Raw genomic sequence first — 23,268 nt, forward strand, 5'->3', positions numbered from 1 at the left:
TGTCAACTGTAAATGTGAGCACTTTGGCATCACCAAAGTCTATAATAGTGTGAAAGAACAATGTGAAGGTCTCACTAAGGTCTTACAACAAACTGGCAGACTCAAAACTGAAAAAACTGCAGGACTGAAGACGCTAGTCTACCCTCATGTTTGATGTACCCCCTATAGAAACCGTATGCTGTGTGGTGTGCTGTATCCTGAGCTCCTGTAACCCTGTCTCTTGATGTCACTTTTTCTTTCAAGGCAACAATGTCTTATGATATGTTTTGTAACAATCATAAAATGAATACAACTTTATCAAAATGATTTTAAAATCATGTGTTTGACAGAAGAAGATGCTTAAAAGAATTTTTAAAAAGTGCCCCACTGACAAAGGTTTGGTCTACACCAGTAACAAGGCCACCCCAGCGACTCTGACTTTCTGAAGGGAAGCCTGGGCAGATATACAGTGATTAACCATTTTTCCCGTTTGGAAGAAATAAAGCAGAAGCAGAAAACTATTTTTATGGTATTGGCTGACTTTATAGTTTCCAATGGGGGAAAAAGTCACACAAGGACATCCAGGAGAGAAACTGAGCTTTCTGGCTTTATTTTACTGGAGTTAGGACCATCTCAGTTTTCCTGCTTCCATGTCCAAATGATAACTCCATGACAACCGTGTAACTGTATGACAGGGGTGTGGTGGGACATCACAGTCCTTCTACGTTATTCCAAAAATACTTATTGCTGCACTTCAGACAGCAATCTTCTTTGAAAATGGAACATTCTGAAATGACTCAGTCCCAGTCATCACTGTAAGACATAGTGGTTTGGCCAGACTACTAAGTCTCCACTCTGACCTTCTTGTTCAGGGTTTGTCAGGAAGTTGTTGAGACAGCTGGGCCACACTGAGGTCCCTCCTCATTGTTTGAGAATTCAGAAAGAAACAAAAAGAAAATAAACATAGCCAACAAAAAACATTCAAAACTTTATATGTGCACTATCTTGGTATGGGCAGGAAGAAGGTTGTGAGATAACAGGATAAGCTCTGGATGTTTGCCATGATGGCTAGAAATTAGAAGCCAGATTGAAACTGTAGTGAGACATTGTGTTCACTTAGCCAGCTCAAGTGGAACAGATTCAGTTTTTGAATGCAGAGTGCAGAGGTAATATGTGCCAGTGGGTTCTGACCTCAATATTCCTTGCAAGGATTTATGAAGCTCAGCACAGATTGGCAAGTAATCATAAATGACCTCCTGACAAAATTCATTACACACAGAGCCTGACACCAGCTATAACGTGGATTCTCTCTGTGATCTAGTGGTAGTTGCCGTGCAGTTGAAATTGTCCTCCTTATACATTTTCATCTTCTAATAATGCTGTAAATAAGCTATGTTTTTTACCTTCATGTAAGAGTTGATTGTAAACTGATTATGATTGACTGTGTGGAAAAGAGTGTAGTAACGTGTATTTTGCATCTGTGATACAAAAAACAATTTCCACCAGCACTGCACAGGCCCTCCTTATAAAGTACACAGTGTACTCGAAGTTTGTATACTTCAGTGAAAATGTCCACATCTGTTGTGTCAACGCAAGTTCTCCTTTTTGTTGTCGTTGATGTTGTTTTGTGCAGTAAATAAATATCGTCTCTTCCGTCCCTGATTTCCTGTCTTCACAATTTGCTTTTTAAGCTTTTTAATTTAATTTTATGTCTTCATTTCATTTAATTTTCATTCCAAGCAAAGACTCATCCACCAAGATATATTCAACAGCTAGAGTACAACCACCAAGTCTAAGTTGTAGGACTGAAAACTGCAATACTTGATCAAAACTGTCGAATACTGCAAATCCAAATGTTGTTTTATGTCACACAATGTATTTAATCACTTCAAGATCATTAAATACTATATCCTTTACTGTTTAATTTATTATTATTATGGATGGAATTATACACCAGGAACCTGTTGATGTCAATGTATGTAATGGAAAAAATTTCTCATGTGATCTAAATATAGACTCGCTTGGGCATTTCAAAAACCCGGGGTTTTTTGTGTAGGTCAAGCTAATGTGAGGAAATTTCAAGGTCCCTCTGTGAGCAGGCTCAACACTGCTAATCCCTGAAGGCCTGCTGTCTGTTCCCAGGCCCACAAACCCAAAAGCCCTCATTATTGTATAGAAGTGGTGAAATAATGCGACAAGCACTCTGCGAGTCACTCAGTGAACCTTGGTACAATGTGTTAGGACCTGAAAGTGACCTTGTCACTGGGCTGGAAACAATAAAGGTTGCTGAAAATTTAACGGTTCATTTTGTTCTGTTAGATCGCTCTTACAAATGTCAAACAGCATGTCTGCAATTTTTTTTTAAAGCTGATACAAATACAACCCACACAAGTGTGCATAAGTGAAGTCACTACAGGGTGGTGACGCCTTCCGACACAGGCTCAGAGAACATCAAAAAAAGTGTGATGAAGGACCAACAGGGTTTCTCAGAAGCATATTTCCTCTCACAGATTTTTTTTGAAAACATACAAACACCTTGCTTTGTAGTACTTGTAATCTTTTTGTTGTACATCAGTAAACATTAACATCCCATGATAATAACTAATTCGGTTCATCTGCCCTTTTATTGAAAAGTAGTACTGCAAATCTGCCTGCAAGGAGCCAAGCATTACACACTCCTCTGTTCTTTGTTTGCTTCGTTCCAAATGAAGTTCAACACTGTTACCATTGTTACATTGTCTCAGACTGACACGCTCAGGGGAAAAAGCTACATATATATGTCAGCGCCATAGTTGCTCAGCCAGCTGAGTGCCAAAACTGCCTGCAGCTGGGCAGCAGACCCACCAGCAGGACTTTGTACAACAATGACTAGTCAAACTCCACTTGACACCCCGTCTGTCCCCCAACTCCCATCAAGTCCAATGAAAAATGCACAGAGTTGAGACAGGAAGACACAGCGAGAAGAGACTTAAAGCGCGCTGCAAAAACACTGCTTAATAAATGGTTGTTGTCATGGAAACAGAGTTTCGCTCCTACAAACCTTAGAGTAAGAAATGTGATTCAGACTGAAAGACTGACAGAAAGAGGAAAGAAAGGGAGGGAGCGAGGGATGGAGCGAGGGAGGGAGCGAGAGCCAGAGAGGGACTGAGACAAACCCCTCCCTAGAAAACCAAGCATGTTTCAGCATGTAACCTCAGTAGTGACAAAGGGGAAAGTGAAAGAGGAGAAAGAGAGGTCACTGTCTGAGATGAAAGTATAGTGATTCCAGCTTACATATGCATATATATTTTTTGATCTGTTAGCATCGGCATGCACTGTAGTTACTTTTTCCACACCACTTATTAACTTGACTGGTGGATACCCTTTGTTTTTCTTAACATTGAACAACCTTGTAACAGATGGTGGAACTGTGAAAAGAGAAGAGAAGAGAAGAGAAGAGAAGAGAAGAGAACCATATAGTTCACAGGTTTAAGTTCTGATTGCCTCAACTTTGCTTATACAGACCTGGACAGCTTTATTCTCTTCACCATGGCGGGCAGGTGGAGCCTCCTAATACTGAGTAAGTCACATATGTCATTCATTCTCACAGTAGTTTGGATGGAAAATCATCTGCTGACATGGGTTTAAAATGTTCTGTACTGCAAGGAGGGAAGCAAACATTGCAGTAGCCTGCAAACGTTTGCGTTTAAAGTTTTGGAATAGGTAGTTACATCGGTATCACCAAATACTGTAATCAAATGTTTTGACATTTCAAAGAGAATAATTCTGATAATGTTGTATGAAGAAATTTGAAAGAAAGTGACAATGAAAACACACATCAAGAGTAAAACAGCTGCTACTGATAAAAATCAAAACAATATAATGATGCTAATTTCCATTCAGTGTTTTACTACTTTACTTTGCACTGAGATAAAATCTGCCAGAAAACTCAGTTCTTAGTGTGAGCCTCTGCAGCAGTCAGAAGCTGAAGTCTAACTGTGAGAAAGAGCTCAAAGAGAAAAGGAAGGAGTGGGATACTGAACACTGCTTTCAAAGTGATATTTATACACTATGAGCTCATTGCTCAGCACCCACATTTCTTGTCGCCTGATAGGGACCACATCTGCCCTCAGAGCAAGAAAATATTTGTTGCCATGAGAGATTATATCCTGTGTCAAATCTGATACCAATGAAATGTTTTGTGGTGCTGTGATCATAACCTCAGTGAGCACCATTCGTGTAAGTGTAAGTTGTCTATTTGAATCAGTTCCTTGCAAAAGTTAGCAATAAAATGGCCAGTTCCTCTGAAATCAGTAGAAAGTAACTGTTTTTACTGATAACTATTTTCTACAAACTGTCAAACAAATAATGAATCTGTTGACAGTGAGGTGTTCTTTTTTCTAAGTACAAAAGTTCATTCACCTCTGAGCGTTGCAGAAAACTCTTGAGCAGCAAAAGTCTTGAACTGGAATAACTGGGATGATACCTCTTTGTGATTCAGATGAACAGACATTTTCATTAACCCTAGAACACTAACGTCGGGTGATTTTCACCCACACAATTTTGAAGTGATCGAATTTTACAACCAAATGAAGGGATGTGTTGATACTTTCGACCAAATGTGTGCTCAGTACAGCTGTGAAAGAAAAACCAAGAGGTGGCCACTGTGTGTCCTATATGGCATGATGAACGCTGGTGTGATAAACTGTATTTTACCCGAGATATTATATCGGGTAAAATATACCCAACGTTAGTGATGGTGTTACTAATTTTAACGTTAGTGTTCTAGGGTTAACTTTAAATTAGCTGCTTATTTGAAAGCGTGCTCATTGCATAAACTGATAATTAACAAAAGACTTTCTTCCTGTTTCCATGTACTTTGTATTACACCCATATGGTGTCGTTCAGGCGACCACAAAGGACTGATTCAGCACTTTTACTGCCTGAGGATGTGATGCTATTTTGTTCTTGTGCCATGCCAGCTGAAGTTTCCTCACACCTAGGAAGCAGAGTTCTCCATACGCCCATGAGTTCATTTTTAATTATGATGCAGATAATGTTGGGACACTCTGAGGGTAGAGAATGAGGAAATTTACTTTTTGTCAGAATATTTCTGGTGTTATTTGTGTGGTCAGACTCTTAAATGTCCTTGCAGAGACACAAATGTATATCAAAAAAATTATGATTAAAAAAAACAAAAAAAGTGTTTGCAGATCAAGCAGAAAGTGAAAATGTTGCATTAATGTCCAACAAAGCATGGCAGACTGAACATTTGCCTGCTTGCTTTTCAGCTCTCTACCTCTCCTTCACTGTGGTCACATCTTGCCCACTGGGATTTAATCGTTCGAAGAAAGGTTGCATTGGTATGAAAAACAAACTTGTTTGTCATATAGTTCATCTTTGCACATACGTATACATAACATACACATAGCAAAATTTGCTGTGTATGAATGAATGATTCTTATGAAATTAAATCATACGTATCAAATGCATGTCATACAGGCCATATTTAGTGTTAAATCCACCTTGTATATGTGTTCATTTCAGCACTTATGTTATATCTATCTATTTTACATTGCTGTGTTTTTCATTAAGATATAAATGAATGTGATGAAGACGATGTTCCACCCTGTCCAGAGAATTCAGCTTGTTTCAACACAAATGGCAGCTTCTACTGCCAATGTCATGATGGTTTCAGATCATCAACAAATGCTGTGAATTTTACGGGCGAAACATCTGCAACATGTAAAGGTAAGTCATGATGTATATTGAAACAACAATGACAGAGACTCTGATTGCATTTTGCATTGAAGTTTTACTGCTGCAGTCATCATCTGAATATAAAACTCCTCTCTTGATCTCTTCCTTTAGATATCAATGAGTGTCTTGAGGACAAAGGCTTGTGTGGGCCTAATGCCAAATGTGAAAACACAATTCCACATTATTCCTGCTTTTGTGAGGATGGATTCATTTCCTCTACTGGGGTGAAAAAATTTCATCGCGGTGACAACGTGACATGTAAAGGTAAAATAATCATCATTACCCTCATTATAAGAAAATACTATGATAGGTCATATATATGGTCTTCATACTGTATATAATTGCAATTCTTACTTACTGTGCTGCAGTGATGTGACACCAGTGTGATCTTTTTATATTTTGATGTTGAAAAATCATTGATGGATGAGCAGTGGCTTTCTTACTCAGTCAAATGTTGTGTGTCTGCACATATAGATATTAATGAATGCCAGGAGGAAGCGGTTTGTGGCCAGAATGCAACATGCATCAACACACCCGGCAGTAGTTACTGTGTCTGTAATGCTGGGTTTGGTCTAAAATCTGGCAAATCTAATTACTCTGGAACTCAGGAGCAATGCGAAGGTGAGGAAAACATTTTATTTTTGTTCTGCTTCAATATTAGTTGTGCAGTCGAGCGAACAGGCACAAATTATACCATGAATGTTTGAATTAGAGCTTCTTTAGGGAGTGGCTGCATTGTGTTTTGGTTATGTTCTGGTCTGCTTTATGTTTTTCATTATCTTTGAAAATCTATCAAGCACCATTTTGGATATGAACATTCAGGTTGAGCAGGATATTTATTGTTCCATTAGCACTGACTAAAACACACAGTGTAGCCATTTCCCTCTCCCTGATTTGTTTCCATTCCAGACATATGTATGATTGATAAGACAATCTGCGGAAATGGAACCTGCCACCGTGGAGCCAGTGGCCATTACTGTGCATGCAACACAGGGTTCACTGACTATGGCAACAAAGGGTCTAAGTGCACTGGTAAGAACACATCTTTTTCCAACATCCATGAATGAACCAGTGTTTGTTGAGTAAATATGAAAACAGAACATTTTCATGTGTATTGGTGTCGTCACAATGTGAGTGCCAAGGTTCAATGAAACATTTAATGATACAAAACTTCCTGTCACCTCAGCGTTAAACTGTGATGTTTTCAATACGGATGCCCTGAAGGAGGTAAAGTTACAGTTTTATTACAATTCAACATATGTCTAACATGTCTAGCGCCTCATACTCCTGTTTAATTATCTCCAAATCACCCTCCTAGGAATTTCAAGTTGCACAGGATCTTGTGGTGCAGTTGAAAAAAAGCTGTCTGAACCTTACGGGGAGTGAGAATACATCAGAGCAGGATGGAGATCACATACTGACGGTAGTTCTGCATTGTGTTACAAAGTTAGGCAGTCTTTCATTATGTTAGAAAGTATTCAGATCCTCACATCAGCTCAGAAACAGGAAGTTCTGCCTCCTTCGAGCTCTGTCACATGGTGTTCACATGTCTGTGCACAACTTTGCAGAATGTTTATGTTGACCTGAGATGGTGTGCAGCCTGAACGTCTGCTTCGGTCTGGCTCTGTCTCCTGTTTCTCCCTGCACATGCTTATGTTGATCCCTCTCTCCCTCCCCCGCCCATGTCTGCAGAGACTGTTGAAAGTGATCGACAAGCTCTTGTCCGGTAAAGCCTTCAAGGATAACAGGAAAGTCTCCACCTTTCTGGATTTGGTGGAGAATGCTCTGAGGCTCATAGGACCTCTCATTAAATCCCCAGGGACAACAAGATCCTCCAGTAACACAGGTTGAATATAAACTGACATGAAGCAGATGAATTTGTGCAATGTTGTCACAGCTTGTTTTGTTTATTGTCTTTTTCTGAAGTCATCTACAGTATCAGCGGACAACCAATGCATGTTGATGAAAAGCTGCTCTTTGTATTGTATGGGTCTAGAGCTCAATCTTCTGGTTCATAAGGGGGCTGGCTTACCTCAGGGAGCTGTGACTTTGTCATCGAAGAAAGCCCAGGTGGGCATCCAGTTGGAGACAGCTGCTGGAGATCCCTCCAATTACCCTGGTAACGTTCTCGCCTACAATTAACACATTTGTAACCTATGAACCTATGAATACCATGAATGTTCACGTAATCCTGTGTTGTTCTGCTATGATTATGAAAGGCTTTACAGCAGCATCCTTGTTGACCTACGCAAACCTGGAAGACTCTGCAGATGGCTTCTTTAGTGGGATGAAACCAGAAGTTAACCACGTTTTCAAGATCAACTCTAAAGTCGCGACTGTCACTGTTAGTAACAGAGACACAAGCTACCTCAAAGAGCCAGTCCAGTTAACTTTCCAACACCTGCATCAGGTAGCATATAGTTTTGCGAGTAAGGATAACAGTCTATCCTTGCAGGAAAACGTAACTTCTGTAATGATTATTCTCTCTGTTCTCACAGACAGATGAATTTAACCACACCTGTGTGTTCTGGGATTCCTTTGAGAAAGGAGGGACATGGTCTGCTCGGGGCTGCAGTGTGGTGGAGTCCAGCACCAACTACACTGTGTGCTCCTGCAACCATCTGAGCAGCTTTGCTGTGCTCATGGCGCTCTATGAGATAAAGGTTAAAACTTAATATAATTAAGTTTCATAACAAGTCATAACGTTCATAATTCAGAGTTTATAGTTGGAACTGTTTCTGTTTCTATGTGTGCTCTCTCCAACCAGGACCAGTTTGAGTTGCAGCTGATCACCTGGGTGTGTTTGTCCCTTTCACTAATTTGCCTGTTCATCTGCATCTTGACATTCTCATTGATTCGTTCCATCCAAAGCCCGAGAACGTCCATCCACTTGCACCTTTGCATCAGCCTCTTCATCGCTATCATTATTTTCCTTGCAGGCATTTCTCGAACAGAGAATCAGGTAAATATTTCTGTAACAGCTTGCACAGTGAGTTTCTGTTTATTTCTTTTTCACCATTTCCCAACATCATTTGTCCCTTTTTCACTGCTGTCAAACTGTCTCCCTCCTCACTGGATTAGATTGGCTGTGCAGTTGTAGCAGGGCTGCTGCATTTCTTCTTCCTTGCCGCATTTTGCTGGATGTGTCTGGAGGGCATACAACTCTTCAGGATGGTAGTCCTGGTCTTCAACACCAACTTCAAAACTCTTTACATGATGGCGGGAGGCTATGGAGTCCCAGCTGTAATTGTGGGAATCTCTGCCTTAGTTAATGCCAAAGGATATGGCACTGAGAGACAGTAAGACCCTTTTACTGATGCTGATCTTGATTTATTTTCATCCAAATCCCAGGTTATGTTAAATTCTCAATATTCATTACAGCTGTTGGTTAGACCTGGAGTTCATTTGGAGTTTCTTCGCCCCTGTCTGTGTAATCATTGTTGTGAGTAAGAAAACAATTATTAAAGCAAAAATATCTCTAAAAATGGCTGCAGTCCTTTTTTAACACCTCACTTTTCTTGACTTTCAGATAAACATTTTCTTCTTTCTCATCACTGTGTGGAAGTTGGCACAAAAGTTCTCAAGTTTAAACCCTGACCTGGACAATCTGCAGAAAATAAAGTAAGTCAGGACTAGGACTTCCTTGTACAAGGTGTTAAATTTCCCCAGGTTTCACCACAGTGTATCTTTATTGTCTCCTGCAGGGCGTTCATCATTACTGCAGTGGCTCAGCTGTGTGTGTTGGGTATAATGTGGATCTTTGGGTGTTTCCAGTTTGAGGAAAGTTCAACAGCCATGTCTTACCTATTCACCATCTTTGGCAGCCTTCAGGGGGTTATGCTCTTTGTCATGCACTGTCTGTTTTCTAAACAGGTTGGTCACAATCACCTCAGAAATCAAGAACAAAGTCTGCTTTTTGTGGTGTCAGACTCACATTTGTATTGTGATTTTAGGTGAGAGAAGAGTATGGAATCATCCTGTCCAGATTATATGCACCTAAGAAGAAGAGCTACTCAGAGTTCAGCTGGTCGCACTCTAGCAAAGCTCATGTAAGTGATACCAACCAGCCACAACATTAAAACTACCTGCTTGATATTTTGTAGCCTCCTCTTGTGCTGCCAAAACATTTCTGACCTGTCATGGGAAGGAACACAAAATACCCTCTGGGGTAATATGATTATATGATTGTCAGAACCCACTGTAAATAGATGATGTGGCTGATCAGATGTATATTTCACCGTAGTGTTTCTGATTCAGGAGGAATTTCAAGTGGAATGTCTCAGGAGTAAAACTGAATAATCCAACAATTTTGCAGTTCAAATCCACCTATTTAATTAGAATGCAGCAAGGCAAAGTTCTGAATTAAATATGATACAGTATATTCATTTTTAGTTTAATTTTTTATTTATTTTCATAAAATACATAAATGTGGTTTGAAAATAATTGTATTTGCTAATTAAATAAAACACATTAAATGCTCACAGTAAAATTAAATTGAACATTTACTTTTCACTTGGATGGCATAATTCATCATTTGATCTGTAATGAGATTGCTTATGAAACTTAAATCAATGGATGTTTAATTCTGGAAACCTTCCAAAATCAGACATATCAGTCTCTTCTGGGCTCTGCACATGACAAGGTGTGACAGGATATCTTCTTCTTATATCTTTCATGACTGATTAGCTTGTCTCTCCCATCTGTGGTCCTCAGGCATCCAAGAGCACCCAGGACACAGGAGATTCTCACATCTGAGGAGCTGAACAGTGACGTGAGAGCAAAGTCTGACGTATTTCCTGGAGATTATCTCACACACACAGCCAATACTGTCCTGCCATGTGTAGCCAATGCACAATTTTGTTGTACTGCAAAATGCTGTAAATAGTATATTTGTTATTGAGTTTGTCTTTGCATCTTAAGCTACTGAAATGGAACTGTTGGTTGTTACAATTAATTGAGAAAAAAAACATTCAATAGTGAGTATTTTCATAATACAGACCTATCTTCAAAAAATGAATGATTTTTTTATGTGTAAGCTAAGCTGGAACTTGATTAGAGCCAAAAGTGTATTTTACTTTCATGTCCACACTGATTTTATTGGAGTATTTATTACATGGTAAATAATATCAGTTGCTTAAAAAAATATCTCTCCAAATATTTTTTTCATATGTGGAAAGAATGGACAGATCTTTGACTAAAATATCAAAATGATACATGATATTATCAAGACCTGGTTTGTCAGGTGCATCTTATTTGACTTGTGTTCTCCAGGTACTTAATCAACAAGCAAAGACATTCTGAAAGATATTTCAGGGGCAAAATCTGTTTTCTGGGTAACTTGTCCGACATATGCTACTTAGACAAAAGTATTGGGACACATATCTTCATTATTGAATTCAGGTGTAGTATGGAGCTTTTGGGGTTTATCAGGGGTTGGGCTTGGCCCCTTACTGAAGGGAAATCTTAAGCAAAGTCCATAAAGACATCGTTGGATGAGTTTGGTGTGGAAGAAATTGACTGGCCCACACAGAGCCCTGACCTCAACCCCATCCAACATCTTTGGGATGAACTGGAATTGCGAGTCAGGCCTTTTGATGCAACATTGATGTGATTTGATGCAACAGCACTTGTGAGGTCTGACCTCACAAGTCCTCTTTTGCATGAATGGGAATAAATTCCCACAGAAACACTCCAAAATCTTGTGGAAAGCCTTCCCAAAAGAGTGGATGCTGTTAGAGTTGCAAAGGGGGGGCCAACTCCATATTAATTTTGTCATGCAAATGCCGTTCAAGTCCCTGTTAATGTAATGGTCAGGTGTCCCAATATTTTGTTTTTATAGTGTATTTAAATTGATATTATCTAAATATGAGCAACAAAAAGGAGGACAACTGTCTTAAAGAAATGTATTTCAAGGTATATTTTTGTATATATCGCTGGAATTAACAGTAAATATTAGTGAATGTATTCCTGCTCCATTCAGTGTGCATGTTAAATGTATTATGTCTATATATCTTTATTTTATTTACCAAGTTCAGATAATAGGGCGGCACGGTGGTGCAGTGGTTAGCACTGTTGCCTGATCTCAAGAGGGTTCCAGGTTCAAATCTTGGTCTGGATCTTTCTGTGTGGAGTTTGCAGGTTCTCCTTGTGCCTGCGTGGGTTTTCTCTGGGTACTCCGGCTTCCTCCCACAATCCCAAAAACATGCTATTAGGTTTATTGGCTACTCTACAATGCCCCCTAGGTGTGAGTGTGTGGTTGTCTGTCTTTGTGTTAGCTGGGATAGGCTCAAGCCCCCCTGTGACCCTGATGGATAAGCAGTATAGAAAATGAATGAATGAAAGTTCAGAAAATAAATATTTAAAAACTTGAATGTTTAAGAATGCCTCTCCTGCAAGCTTTAAATAAATCTGTATTTTTAATGTACCTCATGCTTATGGTATCTCCACCACTGGCAGTGCTATTTTTTTTTATTACAAATGCAGAATAAAAAACAAGCTTTGAACAGCTGAAGGACAAGTTATTTTTCTTTTAAGTTCTTTATGTTCACAGCCCAGATTCAGTGGCACTAGCAAACAACAAGACACCAACAAACTAAGAGTGAGGTTTGGAGTTTTGTTAAAGAGCAAAGAGAATGTCATTGCCAAACCAGCACAATGAAAAGTTCTTCTTCTCAGCCTTCAGGCGTGACAGTCCTGTTAAATATAGAAACAGTTACAGAGGAAATAGAACATAGTGTTGTTTTGTGTTTGTATGATAGTAACTCATCGAGGTTTTACACTAATATCTCACAATGTATTTAATCACTCCAAGATCATAAAAGTATTGTATCTATTATTGTCATTAAGTCAGTGTGTGTGGTAAAAAAAAAATTACTTGTGTTGTATCACTCATCTCAACACACAGGCTGCTACTGTCAGTAAATTCTCATTGTATAGAAGTGGTGAAATAATGCAACAAACACTCTGCGAGTCACTCAGTGAGCCTTGATACCTGAAAGTGACCTGCTCACTGTGACCTGACAACAATAAAGGTTGGTTAGGTTGCTCTTACAAATGCCAAACAGCATGTCTGTATTTTCAAAATATAAGTAAGTAAAGCACAAGTTAAGTCTCTACAGGGTAGTGACGCCTTCCGACAAAGACTCGATGAACATCAAAAAAAAGTCTGATGAGGGAAAGAATATTATGTAACAGGGTTTCTCAAAAGCATATTCTCTCCCAGACAAACACTTTTCAAAACGTACAAAGATCTTGCTTTGCAGTAGCAGCTTGTACTCTTTCTGTTGTTCAACAGTAAACATTAATCGCATGACCTAACTACCCTTTTACTGACACACTCAGGGGAAAAAGCTACATATATACATGCTACATAAATATGTCAGCGCCATAGTCTACCAGCTGAGTGCTAAAACTGCCTGCAGCTGGGCGGCAGACCCACCAGCAGGACTTTGTACAACAATGACTAGTCAAACTCCACTTGACACCCCATCTGATGCACAGAGATGAGACGGGAAGACACAGTGAGAAGAGACATAAAGTGCAGTGTAAAACACTGCTTAGAAAAAAGTTGTTGTCATGGAAACAGAGTGAATTTAGTTGACACAATCACTTCCTCTAAGTATCACCCCTCCCCAGTCCCCATCAAGACCGGAAGTTCCTGAAAACCCCTGGCTGCACACACCCCCTACAAACCTCACAGTAAGAGATGTGATTCAGAGGTGATTGAGAGAGACTGAAGAAGTGAGTGAAGGAAAAGTCAAAGAAGAGAAAGAGGCAGAGACAGTAAGAGTGGGCGAAAGGAGAGGCCACTGTATGAGATGAGAGTATAGTGATTCCAGCTTGTGTGTGTGTGTGTGTGTGTGTGTGTTTTATTTGTTAGCATCAGGTTGTACAATAGTTATTATTTCCACGCTAATTATTAATCTGACTGGTGGATACATTTTTTCCCCTCAACAATTATGTCACAGAAACAGCTAATGTTTTGGTTGTTTTAACTTTGCTTATACAGACCTGGACAGCATTACCCTCTTCACCATGGCAAGCAGGTGGAGCCTCCTGACACTCTGTAAGTCACATCTGCCATCCATTTACACAGTAGTTGCTGGAAAATCATCTGCTGACAAAGTTTTAAAATGTTCTGTGCTGCAAGGAGGGAAATGCACTTGGCAGCAGCCAGCAGAATTTTAAGAATAGGTATTTAGGTATTTAAGTATATCTGTATCACCATATATACGTGCATCTCAAAAATATGAATATCATGCCAAAGTTCTTTTTATTTTTTTTGTAGTTTAATTCAAAAAGCGAAACTTTCTCATATTCTAGATTCATTGCACGTAATGTGAAATGTGAAAATCAAAAATCCATCCATCCATCCATTTTCTATACCACTTATCCATTAGGGTCGCAGGGGGGCTGGAGCCTATCCCAGCTGACTACAGGTGAGAAGCAGGTTACACCCTGGACGGGTTGCCAGTCAGTCACAGAGCTGACACACATTGACTCTGGACTTGATAAAACACAGTGGACCAACACTATAGCAGATGACATGATACCCCAAATCATCACCAACTGTGGAAACTTCACACTAGACTATAAGCAAATTGGATTCTGTGCTTCTAGACTCTTCCTCCAGACTCTGAGACCTTGATTTCTAAATGAAATGTAAAATTTGCTTACATCTGAAAAGAGGACTTTGGACCACTGAGCAACAGCCCAGTTCTTTTTCTCTTTCGTCAGCAGTCTTCCCCATGATTGTGGTTGAACTGAACTAGACCAAGAGCTACCCGATATTTATACTGTATGAATAGGAATTTAATCAAACTCGAAATGAAAAATTCTAATATTTTAAGATACTGGATTTTTGATTTTGATAATAAGCTGTAAGCCATAATCATTGAAATTAAAGCAAAAAAGGCTTAAAATATTTCACTGTATGTGTATGAATGTATAAAGTATGAAAGTTTCACTTTATGAATACAAATTAAGAAGAACTTTTCCACAATATGCAAATGTTTTGAGATGCACCTGTATTTTAATATGTACACAATTTTAAAAAAAACAACCTTTAGTTAAGTTGAAAGAATATAATATTGCTTATTGCCTTATTCAATGTTTTATCACTTTGCACTGAGATAAAATCTGCCAGGAAACTCAGACTGTCACAGTTCTTAATGTGAGCCTCTGCAGCAGTCAAAATCTGAAACCTAAGCATGAGAAAGAGCCCAAATAGAAAAGGAAGGAGTGGGACCCTGAACACAGCAGCTTTTTCTTCAACTAATCCACTATCTGGGGCCCACTGTACAGAGGAGTTCTGTTTTTCTGCTTTCAAAGTGATATTTATACACTATGAGCTCATCGCTCAGCGCCCACATTACTTGTTGCCTCGTAGCGACCATATCTGCCCTCACAGGAAGAAAATATTTGTTGCTATCAGTATCAGTACTGAGAGACTCTATCTTGTGTCAGATCTGTTACCAATGAAATGTTTCGTGGTGTTGTCATAATCTTAGCGAGCATCATTCGTGTTTGTGTAAGTTAGTTCTGTCAATTTCAATTAATTCCTAGTTAGTGATTAAATGTTTAGCTTTCCTAAAATCACCAGAAACATACCTGTTACTCCTGCTGTCTAAATATCTAAGCAGAAGTTTTAACTGGTTGAGGGTGTGGTGTTGTTGTTGTTTTTTTCTAATTAGAAAAATGTTACGATTTAATAAGACTTAAGACCAGTGAGCAGAACACACTCAACTTGAAGATGAATATTCAATCAAAAGATTTATTTACAAAATGTATGAATAATAGAATTAGCTGAGCAAAACGTCTGTTCCAGAGAATCCAGGTGAGGGGAATAAGCTGAATCCAAGAAGGGTAGCGTGAGGCAGGTGATTCACAGGGAGAAGATGTCCAGAGATTAATCCAGAGAGGGGAGAGATCTTGAGGAGGCATATGAAAGCAGAGCTGGGCAGGGCATGCAAAAATGGAGGAAGCGAACCTATAGCACCAGAGACTGACATTGGAAAGCAAAACAACGAGGGTGCAATAAGTAGTAACAGCAGGCCTGAAACCTATAACACCAATATGATTGCATGATCTGATGGAAATGGAGCAAATGAATCGGTCCTTAAATACGGCTGGCGAGGGGTGGAGTTGATTGTGGTGGATGAGTTGCAGCTGTGCAGACAAGTTGGTGGTAAGGAAGAAGGAAAGTCAGCACCATCCAGCTCTGCTCAACACACAGAGACACACATGAAACATACAGGGACAAAATAAAGACACAAGAAGAAGGGGGAAACACAAGAGAAGACAAGAAAACACAAGGGACTGAAAATGAAACCCATAACAAAAAAGTCCATTCACCTCTGAGTGTTGCAGAAAACTCTTGAGCAGCAAAAGTGTTGAGCTGGGATAACTGGGATGATACCTTTTTGTGATGCAGATGAACAGACATTTTCATTAACAGTTAAATTAGCTGCTTATTTCAAAGTGTGCTCATTGTATAAACAATTAACAAAAGACTTTCTTCCTGTTTCCATGTACTTTATATTACACCCATATGGTGTCGTTCAGGCGACCACAAAAGACTGATTCAGCACTTTTACTGCCTGAGGATGTGATGCTATTTTGTGCTTGTGCCATGCCAGCTGAAGTTTCCTCACACATAGGAAGCAGAGTTCTCCATACGCCCATGACTTCATTTTTAATTATGATACAGATAATGTTGGGACACTCTGAGGGTAGAGAATGAGGAAATTTAGTATTTCTGGTGTCATTTGTGTGGTCAGACTCTTTAATGTCCTTGCAGAGACACAAATGTATATAAAAAATAACTAAACTAATAAAAAAAACAAAAAAACAAAGGTGAAAAAAATCAAAGCCAGCAGAAAGTGAAAATGCTGCATTAATGTCCAACAAAGCATGGCAGACTGAACATTTGCCTGCTTGTTTTTCAGCTCTGTACCTCTCCTTCATTGTGGTCACATCTTGCCCACCAGGATTTTTTCGTTTGAGGCAACAATGCATTGGTATGAAAAACAAACTTGTTTGTCATATAGTTCATCTTTGCATATACATATACATAACATACACATAATAACATTTGCTGTGTATGAATGAATGATTTGTATGAAATTAAATCATCCGTATCAAATGCATGTCATACAGGCCATATTTAGTGTTAAATCCACCTTGTATATGTGTTCATTTCAGCACTTATGTTATATCTATCTATTTTACATTGCTGTGTTTTTCATTAAGATATGGATGAATGTGATGAAGACGATGTTCCACTCTGTCCAGAGAATTCAGCTTGTTTCAACACAAATGGCAGCTTCTACTGCCAATGTCGTGATGGTTTCAGATCATCAACAAATGCTGTGAATTTTACAGCATTATCTGCAACATGTAAAGGTAAGTCATAATGTATATTGAAACAACAATGACAGAGACTCTGATTGCATTTTGCATTGAAGTTTTACTGCTGCAGTCATCATCTGAATATAAAAGTCTTCTCTTGATCTCTTCCTTTAGATATCAATGAGTGTCTTGAGGACAAAGGCTTGTGTGGGCCTAATGCCAAATGTGAAAACACAATTCCACATTATTCCTGCTTTTGTGATGATGGATTCATTTCCTCTACTGGGGTGAAAAAATTTCATCGCGGTGACAACGTGACATGTAAAGGTAAAATAATCATCATTACCCTCATTATAAGAAAATACTATAATGGGTCATATATATGGTCTTCATACTGTATATAATTGCAATTCTTACTTACTGTGCTGCAGTGATGTGACACCAGTGTGATCTTTTTATATTTTGATGTTGGAAAATCATTGATGGATGAGCAGTGGCTTTCTTACTCAGTCAAATGTTGTGTGTCTGCACATATAGATATTAATGAATGCCAGGAGGAAGCGGTTTGTGGCCAGAATGCAACATGCATCAACACACCCGGCAGTAGTTACTGTGTCTGTAATGCTGGGTTTGGTCTAAAATCTGGCAAATCTAATTACTCTGGAACTCAGGAGCAATGCGAAGTTGAGGAAAACATTTTATTTTTGTTCTACTTCAATATTGGTTGTGCAGTCGAGCGAACATGCACAAATTATACCATGAATGTTTGAATTAGAGCTTCTTTAGGGAGTGGCTGCATTGTGTTTTGGTTATGTTCTGGTCTGCTTTATGTTTTTCATGCATTATCTTTGAAAATCTATCAAGCACCATTTTGGATATGAACATTCAAGTTGAGCAGGATATTTATTGTTCCATTAGCACTGACTAAAACACACAGTGTAGCCATTTCCCTCTCCCTGATTTGTTTCCATTCCAGACATATGTATGATTGATAAGACAATCTGCGGAAATGGAACCTGCCACCGTGGATCCAGTGGCCATTACTGTGCATGCAACACAGGGTTCACTGACTATGGCAACAAAGGGTCTAAGTGCACTGGTAAGAACACATCTTTTTCCAACATCCATGAATGAACCAGTGTTTGTTGAGTAAATATGAAAACAGAACATTTTCATGAGTATTGGTGTCGTCACAATGTGAGTGCCAAGGTTCAATGAAACATTTAATGATACAAAACTTCCTGTCACCTCAGCGTTAAACTGTGATGTTTTCAATACGGATGCCCTGAAAGAGGTAAAGTTACAGTTTTAATACAATTCAACATATGTCTAACATGTCTAGCGCCTCATACTCCTGTTTAATTATCTCCAAATCACCCTCCTAGGAATTTCAAGTTGCACAGGATCTTGTGGTGCAGTTGAAAAAAAGCTGTCTGAACCTTACGGGGAGTGAGAATACATCAGAGCAGGATGGAGATCACATACTGACGGTAGTTCTGCATTGTGTTACAAAGTTAGACAGTCTTTCATTATGTTAGAAAGCATTCAGATCCTCACATCAGCTCAGAAACAGGAAGTTCTGCCTCCTTCGAGCTCTGTCACACGGTGTTCACATGTCTGTGCACAACTTTGCAGAATGTTTATGTTGACCTGAGATGATGTGCAGCCTGAACGTCTGCTTCGGTCTGGCTCTGTCTCCTGTTTCTCCCTGCACATGCTTATGTTGATCCCTCTCTCCCTCCCCCGCCCATGTCTGCAGAGACTGTTGAAAGTGATCGACAAGCTCTTGTCCGGTAAAGCCTTCAAGGATAACAGGAAAGTCTCCACCTTTCTGGATTTGGTGGAGAATGCTCTGAGGCTCATAGGACCTCTCATTAAATCCCCAGGGACAACAAGATCCTCCAGTAACACAGGTTGAATATAAACTGACATGAAGCAGATGAATTTGTGCAATGTAGTCACAGCTTGTTTTGTTTGTCTTTTTCTGAAGTCATCTACAGTATCAGCGGACAACCAATGCATGTTGATGAAAAGTTGGTCTTTGTATGGTTTGGGTCTAGAGCTCAATCTTCTGGTTCATAAGGGGGCTGACTTACCTCAGGGGGCTGTGACTTTGTCATCGAAGAAAGCCCAAGTGGGCATCCAGTTGGAGACAGCTGCTGGAGATCCCTCCAATTACCCTGGTAACGTTCTCGCCTACAATTAACACATTTGTAACCACTTTCATAAAGATATGGATTACCTAGGAATATCATGAATGTGCACTTAATCCTGTGTTGTTCTGCTATGATTATGAAAGATTATGAACGCTTTACAACAGTGTCCTTGTTGACCTACGCAAACCTGGAAGACTCTGCAGATGGCTTCTTTAGTGGGATGAAACCAGAAGTTAACCACGTTTTCAAGATCAACTCTAAAGTCGCGACTGTCACTGTTAGTAACAGAGACACAAGCTACCTCAAAGAGCCAGTCCAGTTAACTTTCCAACACCTGCATCAGGTAGCATATAGTTTTGCGAGTAAGGATAACAGTCTATCCTTGCAGGAAAACATAACTTCTGTAATGATTATTCTCTCTGTTCTCACAGACAGATGAATTTAACCACACCTGTGTGTTCTGGGATTCCTTTGAGAAAGGAGGGACATGGTCTGCTCGGGGCTGCAGTGTGGTGGAGTCCAGCACCAACTACACTGTGTGCTCCAGCAACCATCTGGGCAGCTTTGCTGTGCTCATATTGCTCTATGAGATAAAGGTTAAAACTTAATATAATTAACATAGCAAATCAAGACACAATAATTCAGAGTTTATAGTTGGAACTGTTTCTGTTTCTATGTGTGCTCTCTCCAACCAGGACCAGTTTGAGTTGCAGCTGATCACCTGGGTGTGTTTGTCCCTTTCACTAATTTGCCTGTTCATCTGCATCTTGACATTCTCATTGATTCGTTCCATCCAAAGCCCAAGAACGTCCATCCACTTGCACCTTTGCATCAGCCTCTTCATTGCCATCGTTATTTTCCTTGCAGGCATTTCTCGAACAGAGAATCAGGTAAATATTTCCATAACAGCTTGCACAGTCAAAATGGCTGCAGTGTCCAGATGAGCACAGTAATATTTCTGACACCTCTGAATACAGCAGAGGAATAGATACTGAGTAACACCACGGCAACTCAATCATTTATTTGGATTCAGGAGTTTCAGAAAAAATTATTCAGCAAGTTTCTGTCTATATCTTTCTCACCATTTACCAGCATCATTTGTCCCTTTTTCACTGCTGTCAAACTGTCTCCCTCCTCACTGGATTAGATTGGCTGTGCAGTTGTAGCAGGGCTGCTGCATTATTTCCTCCTGGCTGTACTTTGCTGGATGTGTCTGGAGGGCATACAACTCCTCAGGATGGTAGTCCTGGTCTTTAACATCAACTTCAAAACTCTTTACATGATGGCGGGAGGCTATGGAGTCCCAGCTGTAATTGTGGGAATCTCTGCCTTAGTTAATGCCAGAGGATATGGCACTGAGAGACAGTAAGACCCTTTTACTGATGCTGATCTTGATTTATTTTCATCCAAATCCCAGGTTATGTTAAATTCTCAATATTCATTACAGCTGTTGGTTAGACCTGGAGTTCATTTGGAGTTTCTTTGCCCCTGCCTGTATAATCATTGTTGTGAGTAAGAGAACTATTATTAAAACAACCATATCTCTAAAAATGGCTGCAGTCCTTTTTTAACACCTCACTTTTCTTGACTTTCAGATAAACATTTTCCTCTTTCTCATCACTGTGTGGACGTTGGCACAAAAGTTGTCAAGCTTAAACCCTGACCTGGACAATCTGCAGAAAATACAGTAAGTCAGGACTAATGCACAAGCTGCCTGTAATAATCAGGCATGCTTATGCTGTACATTGTAGCATGTTCAAGGTGTTATTGCACCTCAGGTTTTAACACTGTATGTTTGTTGCCTCCTGCAGGGCATTCATCAGTACTACAGCAGCTCAGCTGTGTGTGTTGGGCAGCATGTGGATTTTTGGGAGTTTCCAGATTGGGGAGGGCTCAACAGCCATGTCTTACCTATTCACCATCTTTGGCAGCCTTCAGGGGTTTATGCTCTTTGTCATGCACTGTCTGTTTTCTGAACAGGTTGGTCATGATCCTCTCAGAAATCAAGAACAAAGTCTGTTGTTTTTTGTGGTGTCAGACTCGCATTTTTTTGTGATTTTAGGTGAGGGAAGAGTATGGAAACATCCTGTCCAGAGAGTTCAGCTGCTTCCACTCCAGCAAAGCTCACGTAAGAAATTATTAATATTTCACCATAGTGTCTCTGATCCATGTGGAATTTCAAACGGAAGGTCACGGGAGTTGAACTGTATGATCAGTTTTGCAGTTCAAATTTACTAATTGAATCAGAATGCAGGGCGGCACGGTGGTGCAGTGGTTAGCACTGTCGCCTCATAGCAAGAGGGTTCCAGGTTCGAATCCCGGTCTGGGCCCTTCTATGTGGAGTTTGCATGTTCTCCCTGTGCCTGCGTGGGTTTTCTCCGGGTACTCCGGCTTCCTCCCACAATACCAAAAACATGCACATTAGGTTAATTGGCTACTCCAAATTGCCCCTAGGTGTGAGTGTGAGAGTGTGTGGTTGTTTGTCTTTGTGTGTTGGCCCTGCGATTGACTGGCGACCAGTCCAGGGTGTACCCCGCCTCTCGCCCATAGTCAGCTGGGATAGGCTCCAGCTCCCCCGCGACCCTGACGGATAAGCGGTATAGAAAATGGATGGATGGATGGAATCAGAATGCAACCAGGCAAAGTTCTGAATTAAGTGTGATACGGTATGACATTTACAAACATTTGCTATGCATTTGGATGTCATTATTCAGCATTTGATTTATAATAGGATTGCTTAATAGATTTAATGGAGATTAGGTCATTGGATGTAAAATACATATCTAAAGGTGGTTTGAAAATAATTGTATTTGCTAATTAAATAAAACTCATTAAAGGCTCACAGTAAAATTAAATTGAACATTTACTTTTCACTTGGATGGCATAATTCATCATTTGATCTGTAATGAAATTGCTTATGAAACTTAAATCAATGGATGTTTAATTCTGGAAACCTTCCAAAATCAGACACATCAGTCTCTTCTGGGCTCTGCACATGATAAGGTGTGACAGGATATCTTCTTCTTATATCTTTCATGACTGATTAGCTTGTCTCTCCCATCTGTGGTCCTCAGGTATCCAAGAGCACCCAGGACACAGGAGATTCTCACGTCTGAGGAGCTGAACAGTGACGTGAGAGCCAAGTCTGACGTATTTCCTGAAGATTGTTATCTCACACACACAGCCAATACTGTCCTGCCATGTGTAGCCAATGCACAACTTTGTTGTACTGCAAAATGCTGTAAATAGTATTGTCTTTGCATCTTAGCTATTGAAATGGAACTGTTGATTGTTAAAATTAATTGAGAAGAAAACATTCAATTGTGAGTATTTTCATAAGACAGACCTGTCTTCCAAAAATGAATGTTTTTTTATATATATAAGTTAAGCTAGAACTTGATTAAAGCCAAATGCGTGTTTTACTTTCATGGCAACACTGATTTTATTGGTTTCAGTAAGTATTAGTGATTTCATTCCTGTCCCATTCAGCTTGCATGTTAAATGTATTATGTCAGTGTATCTGAAAAGAATATTTTGTTTACCAGATAATAAGTATTTCAAGACTTCAATGCATTAAGAATGCCTTTCCTGCTTTTCCTGCTAGCTTTAAATTAAATAAATATTTTTGATGAACCTCCTGCTTATGGTCTTCTAACCACTGGCCTTATTATTTTATTGCAAATGCAAAATAAAAATGTTTTTCTTTTACATTCTTCATGTTGGTGCCCAGATTTAGCAGAATTGGCAACAAGCAAACAGAAAGTCATTGCCAAACCAATTCAGTGAAAATTTCTTGTTTTCAACCTTCATGCGTGACACTACTGTTAAAGATAGAAAAGATAATCACTGCTGATGCATGTTATACTCACCACCTGAGGACTCTTAGGATTCTGAAATGGATATATATATCAGGGTGATGTTCAGTATAGGTTCAGAGTATGTTATTTGTCCAAACAAGAGTCCACAAAAAACCCTTGAGACCCCTAATCATCATGCTCTTTCAGACTCCTCTAATGTCTGTCTCTGTTCTTATGTTTATGTGAAT

The 23,268-nt window shown here is 39.5% G+C and overlaps 1 protein-coding gene across 9 annotated transcripts; it reads left to right on the plus strand.

The window, feature by feature from the left end:
• Positions 1-3,164: 3,164 nt before the first annotated feature.
• LOC124072925 (adhesion G protein-coupled receptor E1) lies at positions 3,165-22,861 on the plus strand. 9 transcript variants are annotated; one of them, XM_046414718.1, is made up of 20 exons: positions 13,445-13,500; positions 13,727-13,783; positions 16,665-16,736; positions 16,969-17,121; positions 17,242-17,394; positions 17,605-17,751; positions 18,044-18,166; positions 18,321-18,361; positions 18,453-18,557; positions 18,827-18,980; positions 19,128-19,250; positions 19,376-19,566; positions 19,655-19,819; positions 19,919-20,113; positions 20,371-20,588; positions 20,671-20,731; positions 20,819-20,910; positions 21,035-21,203; positions 21,286-21,351; positions 22,298-22,861. In XM_046414718.1, exons 2-20 carry the CDS (start codon positions 13,753-13,755, stop codon positions 22,337-22,339), a joined length of 2,301 nt encoding a protein of 766 aa, XP_046270674.1. In that variant the 5' UTR covers positions 13,445-13,500; positions 13,727-13,752; the 3' UTR covers positions 22,340-22,861. The 9 variants fall into 9 exon arrangements, with proteins under 9 accessions (XP_046270673.1, XP_046270670.1, XP_046270669.1 ...); XM_046414715.1 differs by having other exon boundaries at positions 13,450-13,500; positions 19,367-19,566; XM_046414719.1 differs by having other exon boundaries at positions 13,452-13,500; positions 19,388-19,566.
• Positions 22,862-23,268: the final 407 nt, after the last annotated feature.

The sequence above is a fragment of the Scatophagus argus genome, chromosome 16 (genome assembly GCF_020382885.2).
Source record: "Scatophagus argus isolate fScaArg1 chromosome 16, fScaArg1.pri, whole genome shotgun sequence".
Lineage (NCBI taxonomy): Eukaryota > Metazoa > Chordata > Actinopteri > Scatophagidae > Scatophagus > Scatophagus argus.